Source organism: Phyllostomus discolor, chromosome 6 (genome assembly GCF_004126475.2).
Source record: "Phyllostomus discolor isolate MPI-MPIP mPhyDis1 chromosome 6, mPhyDis1.pri.v3, whole genome shotgun sequence".
Classification (NCBI taxonomy): Eukaryota; Metazoa; Chordata; class Mammalia; order Chiroptera; family Phyllostomidae; genus Phyllostomus; species Phyllostomus discolor.
Genome location: NC_040908.2, coordinates 155,833,616 through 155,842,999, shown reverse-complemented (window position 1 = coordinate 155,842,999; position 9,384 = coordinate 155,833,616). Strand labels below are relative to the sequence as shown.

Here is a 9,384-nt window from a genome sequence, read left to right as displayed (position 1 = left end):
GGCACTGAGCTCCAGGCAGCTGGTTCTACTGCACAGCCGTGGCCCTCACCCAGGCAGCTGGGACAGGAGGCCTTGGCTGCCTCTATGGCTCTCCTCCTCCGGACTGTTTAGAAGGGAGGGGCCGTGACCCAGGGCAACAGGGAAGGGAGCATGAGACAGGGAGGGAGCTATTTACTTGGGTTGGGCTCCTGGCAGGGCCTCTGCCAGGGACTCAAAAGCCAGTTTATCCCTGGCTTAGCAACAGCGGGTCTCTGGGGACGGAGTGCAGGGAGATGCTTGAGAGGGGCAGGCTGCCATCGTCGGACCTGGGGACACTGAACACTTCGCTTCTGGGGGGTTCCAGGTGAAGGCGAGGACACCAGGAGATGCCGTGCCACGGTTTCTAACCCAGGGGTTTGCCACCGCCATCCCGACTGGCTGTGCGGCCAGTGTCACATGTAGTTGACTGACAAGCAAGGGCTCCCACAGCCCACCAAAGCACCAGTGGGCGGCCCGCTCTTTTCAGCCTCAGGTTTGGGTGGACATCAGAAATTTCCAGCTAGCCCTCCTCTGTCCTGGAGCCAGGCTTCGGCCTGAAGGGGAGGGGAGGCAACCCCAACAGCAGGTGCCGAGGTCTGTCAGGCAGCTGGTCTCGCCTCCCCGACTGCCCCTGCCCCTGCTGCCGTGGGCACAAACTAGGAGGCAGGAGGGGGCTCTGCAGGGGCGGGGCTGAGACGCTGGATACATGAGTGCCCAGGTCGGGGAGGGGCGGGGATAATCCCGCAGGGCTCTTCTACTTTCTGGACTCCCCGGAGACCACGCCAGTGCCCTGGGCAGCTACACGAACCGGCACAGGTCCTTGACTTCTTGCTACTCACTCAACGCCTCCCCTTCAGTCCGGTGTGTTCAGCCACAACCCCTCATACTGATGGCAAACAGATCCCAGGCAACCTGGGGAGCCCCACCCTACACACACGCCAGAGACCCGGGTCTTTCCCTCTGAGTCCAAGGCCTTCCGTGGCCTCCGGGCCCGGCTGAAGGGGTAGCCCTGTGGCGTAGGGGGAGTAGGGAGCTGCTAATGGCGATTTCATTCTAAGTTCCTACACAGGTACATCTACCTTACACACATCATCTCACTGAACATTCACACGAAAGCCCCTGAAATAGGTACATTACAGCCCAGGGAAACGAGGCACAGAGGTTGCCTGACCAGCCCCAGGCCTCGGAAGCCCCGCCCTGCTGTGCACTGCATGGCTCCCCTTCCTTGGAGCCCGATGGCGCCCCGTGTCTGCACAGAACTGGGAGGCAGTGGGCTAGGATTTTAGACAAATGCAGGACAGAAAGCTGTAAAGTACAGAAAAAGAATTTATTGGAAATCTCTTGAATACATTTTAAAGTATAACAGTATTTCCAAACAAGGTAGGCAGAAGGGGGGAGGGGCTCTGCCACCTGGAGACAGATGGCCACTCCCAGCCCCATGCTGGGGTCAGTCTGGGGCTCACACCTTTCATTGTCCCGGGCTGAGGGGCAAGGGCCGGCCTTGACAACTGCTCTGCTCCTCCCAGGCTCAGCCTACCTGGCCTCTGGCTGCTGGGGTCCTGGAGACAGGCTGCCGCCCGCACAGGCCAACTGCCAGAAGTCGAAGAGGACAACGGCTAACACAAACAGACCTTTCCATGCTTGGCCTCAAAAGGAGGGCAGTGGCTGGGACACTGGAGCTGGTGGGGGACGATTAGTGACCCACAGCGGGCCTCACTCTTCTCAGCGCTGGCGCCTGGGGGCACACCTGATGGGTTCAGCTGGCGTGGGTGTGCTCTGGCCCGAAGACCGGAGGGCCAGGTGGACACTGCTGGGAACATTTCTCTGGCAGCGGAGCACACGCATAGGGGCAGGGCTCAGGCTAATGGAGACAGTGCGAGAGCCCACTCAAGCCCTCAGAGATCAGCCTTGCAGGTGGGAACGATGTCACATGCATTTACTAACAAGCAGTTGAGGGCCACGTGCTCCACTGCGGAACAGCTGCTCCCCATGAATACCCCAGGTGGACCGGAGGAAAGGGGGCGGGCCCAGTTCTGCACGCCCAGGATGACCAACGGGCTGGGAGAGGGACAGATGGCAGAGGGGGTGAGGCTGGCTAGGCACCTGACTTACTCAAGTAACAACACCCGAGGGGTTAGGTGGATCATATGCCCAGCTTCAGCTTCTCAACAAGGAACCAATACACCCAGGAAACCTCAGGACAGCACAAACCCTGGGGTTAGAGGAAGGTGGTGGCCAGGCCCAGGTGAAAGGAGGAAAGGGCCCACGACCCAGCCCTGAGAAACAGGAACAAGTACCCCAGAAGGAGGGGCCCGCCTGGGCTTCCCTGGGCTCACCAGTGGGCACTACGGGCGGCACAACGCTAGTCGCCACATTTAGCACCCGGGGCTTCCTAGGCTGCCAGAACAAAGTCAGTCACTGCAGAAGCCGAGAGAGATCCAAGGCTCTCACCAGGAACAGAGGCGTCCAAGGTAAAGCCTGCTGTCAGTTCAAACGCAGCAAGCCTGGGAGGCCCTGTGGCCCTCGCCAGCCCTGTGCGGGCTCCCACCTAAAGCACACGGGGAGGAAGATCCCCAGAGCAGCAACCTGGAACCTGAGGAACCTCCACAGGTGGAGGCCCTGCCCCAGGAAGAGGCCCATCACCTTCCCCAAGTGAAAACACCTCACCTGAAACATATTTTCTCTATAAAATATCTGTCTTTGAAAGTAATAAATATTTACCATGTCCTATAACCAAGGAGCGGCAACGGGGGAGGGAAGAGACAAGAGCCTCTGCTGTGGCCCCCAGGCCAACAGGCAAGGGCGGAGCCTGCGTGGCTGAGGGGCTGCGCACTGGCGGCCACCGGGGCTGCTCAGACCTTCTGTTAAGGGGGGGGCTAGCACAGCCTCGAAGGGTGGGAATGGCTGACTTTGGAGTTCTCATCTTGGGCAGATGGCATCATATTGCCAAAAATACAGGCACAGGGGCAAAGGGGGGGAGAGAGGAAGAAGATACAGAACTGAAGGAGACGACAAAGAGCCTGAAGCAGCACTTCCTTCTTCCTCCCACAACCTCTCCTTCCTCTTTCTGCCTCCACGCGAGTCTCCGGGCCACCAGCTGGAATGTCGAATGGTTTGGTGGCAACAGCAGGAGGGCGGAAGAGGGGCCAGCTGCAGGGCAGACCTGGGGAACAGGGCCCGGCAGCGGGAAGGCGGGATGACAGCCTCACTGGAGCAGCTGCTGACAGGTAGTGGAAGCAGATGGCCCGCCCGAGGCCCCTTTGCTGCAAAGGGTCTCCCCATCTCCAAGGCCAGAGGGTGAACTCTTCCAGATGCTCTAACTGGGCCTGACTGCTGCCTCGGAGAATCCAGGAGGTGAGAGCAGGGACTTCTGGGTCCCCATGGGGGAAACCAGCCTCCCTCCACCTGACTTGGAGCAGGACGAGGGGCGGGAGCAGCTGATGAGTGGGAGGCTCTCTGTCTCTTGGGACCACAAAAGGGGGCTGCTGCCGGTACTTGAGGGCGCCAACTTTTACTGCAGGGTTTCTACAAAGGCATCGAATTCTCGGACGTTCTTCTCGTGCACAGCCAGCTTCTCTGGGAGTGAGTCCTGTACCAGAAGGGGAGAAAAAGAGCTGCTCATTCGGGCAGGGCCTCGAAGTGGCAGCCACCCCGCCACCCCGGCCTGAACACAGAACAGAGCACAGCAAGAGCTCAGCTCAGCTCAGCAGTGCCGGGCTGGGAGAGCAGGCGAGTGCGGCTGAGCAGGCAGCGGAGAGAGGGCTTCGGGGTTTTGTGGGGGTTGGAGAGGGGGTTTAACAGGGTAGCCTGGGGAATCCAAGTGGCCCCCACACTTAATGAGATAAAAAAGGACCACACCAACAATAGAAGATTTCTTCACACCCCGTGCTGGGCACCGGGACCCCCTGGGAGGCCCGTGAACAAGCAGTCCCAATCACACCCCTGACAGGTCCTGACTGAGCACGTCTCTGGTGAGGCCTAGCAATCTGCATGCTGACACCAGTGAAGGAGGGGCAGGGCAATAGGGGGTGAGAGAGAATAAAAAAACAGAACTGTAAGAAATTAAGTTTAACTGCCCTCAGTTATCAACTATTAAAAAAATCTGACCCTAATCACTTGGTCTCCACTGAATAATTTGCATATGGGGTGTTTTAAGTTGCAGGGTGTCCAACCTGCGGCCCAGGATGGCTAAGAAAGCAGCCCAACACAAAATTGTAAATTTACTTAAAATGTTATGAGATTTTTTTTTTGTGTGTGATTACGTGTTGCAGTGTACTAAATGCGTGGCCTGGCCCAGAGACGCCAAAAGCTTGGACGCCCCTGGTTGAAACTGTCACAGATTTCCGGAGAGGCACCAGGTATCCGAAAGAGGTGAGACAACCGACCCCCAGCTGCAGAGCTCAGAGTGGCCCAGACACACCGGGCAGCCCACCAGCTGGGACTGGCCGCAGCACCTTCTGCCGCAGCTCCTTCCAGCCACATTTTAGGTCAGAGGGTGGGGCGGGGCGGTATCAGTGGTTAAAAGCCTGAAGTCAGAAGCTCTGTTTTGCAGGTTGGGCGTGACTACGGCAACTTGTTTGTTCCCAGTGCCAGTTTTCTGGTCTGTGACCCGGGGTAGCAAGAAACCCTTCCCCTAGGGGTTGTTGAAGAATCATGTAGAGCACTTAGAAAAGTGCTGGGCACATATAAAAGCCTCAATAAATGCTAGTAATAATGACATTATTGCTGTGCTATTAATATCACTGAGCATGCATTTTTGTTTAAAGCCAAGTCAGGGGCAGCTGTTCCTAGAGCCACTCCTTTAATTTCAATGTAGGAGGTGATACCCCCACTTCAGGCAGAGGGACCCTGACATCCTGTGACATGGGACACCCCAACTTTTGGGGCTGTTCAGGGCACCCCTCTGCCGCTCAGAGGCAGGAAACAGAGACCACCCTGGGGGAGAGTGGTAATCGTCATCAGTATCAGGACAGCGCCCCAAACACAAGCAGTAAGTACAGCTGAGGCAATGGCCTCCCCAGGGAAAGGGCTGGAATGCTGATGCTCAGGTGCTCAGCGGCCTCAGGTCTCTGCTTCCCCGGGCAGCTGTCACTGGCCTGGCAAGCTGAACGGCTGCATGCGAGAACGGTTGGAGCAGCTTGGCTTAGTGGCATCAGCCAGTAGAAGACATTAGGCACCAACGTGAGTGTGTAAGAAATGCTGGGCAAAATGCAAATGTCCAGTGGAATCAAAAGACAGACAATGGTCTAAAAGTGTCTCCTTCCCGTCCCAGGGAAGATGGGAGGTGTGGCGTTGGGGGAGTAACTGAAACTTCTGTGTCTGCGGAGCAGGAATGACATCAAAAGGGAACGGGAGGTCAGAGGACAAGGTGGGTGGGGGAGGGGTTTCCATACCAAGTCCTCAGCCATGGACTGTGCCCCGATATCTATGGAGAGGCTGCTCAGCTGAGGGGGGTTCTGAAATTCACGATAGAAGGTCCCCAGGTCCATCGGAAGGATGTCATCCTTAGAAAAGGCCGGTTTCTTCAAAAACAAGACCAGACGCAGTTTAGCTGACCATGGACCGCCGAGGAAAACCAGAGCCGGAGAGCCCTGCTCCCTCCCAGCGGTCATCACAGAGAGGGCTGCACCAGGCTTGTCTGAGGAAGACAACCCGCACCCCTTTTGTTCTGGGCAGCTGAGTTCTAACCCTGCTGAGAACACGCCTCTTCCTCCTGCAAACTCCCTTCCTTAGCACAGCACAGTCCATTCGAGTGTGAACAGACCCTACTGGAAAATCCCCATCTAGAGCTGAACTGCATCAGCAATGTCAGCCAAAGACACGGCGCAAAACGCCTTATTGCCCATCGCCTCCAAGCGTCTGCCCAAGCAGGCTCTGAGGGCAGGCTCCCCACATGCACTGCCCAGCCAGGCGCCCACCGGTCCCACCCCGTCTGTCTGTACTGGCCCTGCTGACCCTGGGAAGGAGATCCTGAGTGCAAAGGATGCCTCTAGGTTCACGTCCCCTAGGGCGGCAAAGTCAGGGGAGGAGACAGCCACTTACGAAGTCCACCATGACGAAATCGTCGTGGGTGTGGCCGCTGCTGCCCCCGCTGGAGCCCTCGGAGTGCAGGCTGCCTTGGAGCGGGGACCCCGTCCCCGGGGAGTCCGGAGGGTTCACCTGGTGCAGGGCAAGGCAGAGGAAGGGTTCTGTGCCCCGGGGCAGGAACTGTTCACAGTGGAGGGTTTGCGAGGGACCCGACCCTGGCTGCAAGTCCCTCAGCAGCCGGGCACGGCTAACAGTCTGCGGAGGGACAGGGACATGCCCAGGAGGCACAGGCATTGTGTCACTGGGAACTTTCGACTCACCATGGGGTCAACATCCTCCAGCTCTAAATTCTTGGGAGCAAACATAGCAAAGGGTATGTCCAAACTCGTCAAGGTCACCTTAAGAGTCACAGAAGAAAGCGTTAGTCCCTGCCCTTCCCCCAGCTCACATGCTTCTGTAGATGCTGCCGGGAGCCTGGGAGCCCAGCACGTTCACACCCCGGCTGACCACACTGCCCCTCAGGCTCCTCTGGTGGAGACCCTCCAATTTCCACCACCTCCCATCACGGGCCTACAGCACAAACAGGGGCTAGGGCTCCCCAAGACCCCAGACATTGAGCTTTGGAAGCTCGGCCCACAGTAACTCAGTAACGAATGTCCACTGGCTGAGCCGAGGAGGAGCTTCCTGTTTGGAGTCAGGCTGGGGCAACAGCGCGTCGGGCACTGCGCGCACTCGGCGGTGCCTAGCCTCCCGCTACAGTGGGGGGCTTGGCAGATCACAGAACAGTTCTCAGCTCTTCCTGGAGGGGCGTCACGGGTTACGAACCCTCTTCACAGAAAACCCACCATGCACGTATACAATGTGCAGGCGGTGTCAGTGGTACGCACACCCCAGGTTAACAGACCTGTCGGTAAGGCCTCCCCCTGATGTGACTCACAGGTGGTAGAGGCAGAAAAATCACCTGGTTGATGGGTTTGTTGACAAAAGCCCCCACTTTTCGGGCAAAGATGGTTTCCAAGACATCGTGGGGAGAGGCCCGCCCCTCACTGCTGTTGGACACAGTTTCGGTATCCTCGCTGGGGAAGAAAGGTAATGTCGATACTCATTCTCAAACCACAGCAGAGCCTACGTGGTTCCCCATAAACCCACCCCCTGCTGGGGCTGCAGCCTAGGGCGGGAGTCACCCCTGGGAGACGGCAGTGTGCAGCCTGGCTGCTGCCACTGGCACCCTCCCCTGTGAGTTGAGGGCATGTGTGAGTGAAATTCAGTGTTACAACTGTTTAAATCAGGGGTGTCCAATGGCTGGGTATGTGGCCCAGCACAAAATTGTTAAGTTTACTCAAAACATTATGAGATTTTTTTGTGATTATGTGTCACAATGTATTTAATGGGTGGCCCAGAGACGAGAAAAGAAGGGACACCCCTGGTTTAAAGCTCATACGAAACACCAAGTAGCTTCAGTTACCACGCACAGAGCAATTGTAAACATAGAAAAGCAGTTCCCATACACTGTAATTTAAATATTAATTACAGAGACCGACTCAAGATTTTAGCTGTTCTCCATCTCCTTATTCTTGTTTTGCTGAGTTATCTAAACATGACATAAGACAATGTAGTTTACAGTACAACATTAAATTCAAGCCTTACCTCATAAGGAATAGTGCCATTATGCCAAGTCAGGAGTCCCAAACCCGACCCTCTAGATAGCTAGAGCTTCCTCCACCGGAGGCCGAGCCCCTGGGCAGAGGTTCTCTGAACTCCGCACCATGTCCTCCCCCCTCATCACTGGTCACCGCCCTGTTCAGCAGGGCCCGTCAATAGCACACTCCATCTGACGGTTCCCACTGACCCCGGTCCAGCCCTCCAGGCCGATGCCGAGTCCTGGATGACAGGAGGGCTCCAAGCGGCAGAAACAGAGCCTAGTACAATGGGTGCCAGACCAGTGGTCCCCACCCTGGGAGCAGCAGGGGACAGAAAAGCCCCTCTGGCCAAAAGCAGGGGCTCAAGCTGGGGAGGGGGCTGTGAACTCCAAGTGGCCTCTGGACTCCAGCCAGCAGGGAGGACCCACACCGCAGGGAGGCCCGAGTGCTGAGCACCTGCATGTAAGAACCTCCTACTCAGGGTCCCCTGCCTTCAGCTCCTCCTGGACCTGCCCCAAGAGCTGAGGCTCAGAAAACTAGCGTGTGAGCTGACTAACAGGGTCTTCCTCATCTAATGATGTGGGGGTAAGAGGATGGAAGTCTGGGAAGGCAGGAATGAGAGTGATTATTTTCCCTGATGATGCCACAAACATGTCATTTTCCAAACAATTCCCCTCCCACCACTCCACTGTGGGAATGAAAAAACAACCCCAAACCCCAGGAATTTCGACCATCCAGAAGTTCATTAGGATGTGGCAGGGCGATCACGTCATCACCTCTGGGGGCCTTCCAGTCGGGGGAGGGCAGGTCAGATGGAGCCAGCCTCAGCCTTCCCCGGGGACGCCGAGTGCACTGGGAAGAGTGAGCTTGGATGGGAAGCGAGGAGCGGGGCTCGCGCCTGGCCCTTCTGCGAGCTCACTGCTCTCAGACAAACTACTTAATCCTTCTGAGATCCTCTGTCTTTTAAAAGGAGGTAACAGTGGTGATTTTCGCAGGGTGTGATTATGAGAACTTTCATTTTCTACCTAAAAAATGTCTTTATAACTTAAATTTCACAGAACGTACTGCTTCTGCAACCAAAAAAGACTAAGATTTTTTAAAAATTTTAATGAGAGAAAAAAAGTTTTTTCTAAAGACTCTGCACGAGGCACTGGCATAGCAGAAGGAGGACACCACCCCTGACTACTATCACAGATCCGCTGCGGCTTCAGACCTCACGGTGAGCGCCGCGCTCTGGTCCTCAGGAGACGACGAGGACCCACTCCAAGGGAGTACGTCTTGGGGTAAAAGGAAAACATCTGACAAACTTTTCCTGCACGAAGGAGGTAAAAGCCAAACCCCTGCTGTTTGCTGTCAGCAGGGAAGCCGTGGGGGTCGGCTTCCTTACATACCAGCCGCAATGGGAGATTCTTATCAGAAACTTAAAGGCTTGCACATTTGGAGCGCAAACGCCAAGCCTGAGCCAAGGCGGAGAGTGTCTTCGCCAATACCGAATAAGGCCGCGTCAGGCAGGACAGGCCCTGGCAGTCCCGGGCAGCGGCAGAGCCAAGCCGTGGACTCACCTGCTAGAAGGTGTGGCAGCGCAGTGGGCCGCGTCAGAAGGGGTGTAGGTTGCCACTCTCTCCTGATCAGCCTGGGCGCCTTGGGCAGGCTGGTTGGGGGCAAGGGGCACCCCACCTTCCTTTCCAGGAACCATTAG

At 56.7% G+C, this 9,384-nt stretch overlaps 1 protein-coding gene across 8 annotated transcripts in view; it reads right to left on the bottom strand.

Moving 5' to 3' along the window:
* Window positions 1-2,152: 2,152 nt before the first annotated feature.
* Window positions 2,153-9,384, bottom strand: part of ATG13 (autophagy related 13) — a 37,383-nt gene continuing 30,151 nt past the window's right edge. For 5 of the 8 annotated variants that reach the window (XM_028515470.2, XM_028515471.2, XM_028515469.2 and 2 more), the window contains 6 exons: window positions 9,248-9,384; window positions 7,007-7,121; window positions 6,366-6,443; window positions 6,061-6,177; window positions 5,412-5,540; window positions 2,153-3,607 (listed from right to left, as the gene is read on the bottom strand). In XM_028515470.2, the coding sequence (XP_028371271.1) occupies window positions 3,530-3,607; window positions 5,412-5,540; window positions 6,061-6,177; window positions 6,366-6,443; window positions 7,007-7,121; window positions 9,248-9,384 (654 nt within the window). In that variant the 3' untranslated portion in view covers window positions 2,153-3,529. The remainder of the gene's footprint in view (window positions 3,608-5,411; window positions 5,541-6,060; window positions 6,178-6,365; window positions 6,444-7,006; window positions 7,122-9,247) is intronic. The other 3 variants (XM_036029332.1, XM_028515472.2, XM_036029331.1) reach the window with 1 other exon arrangement.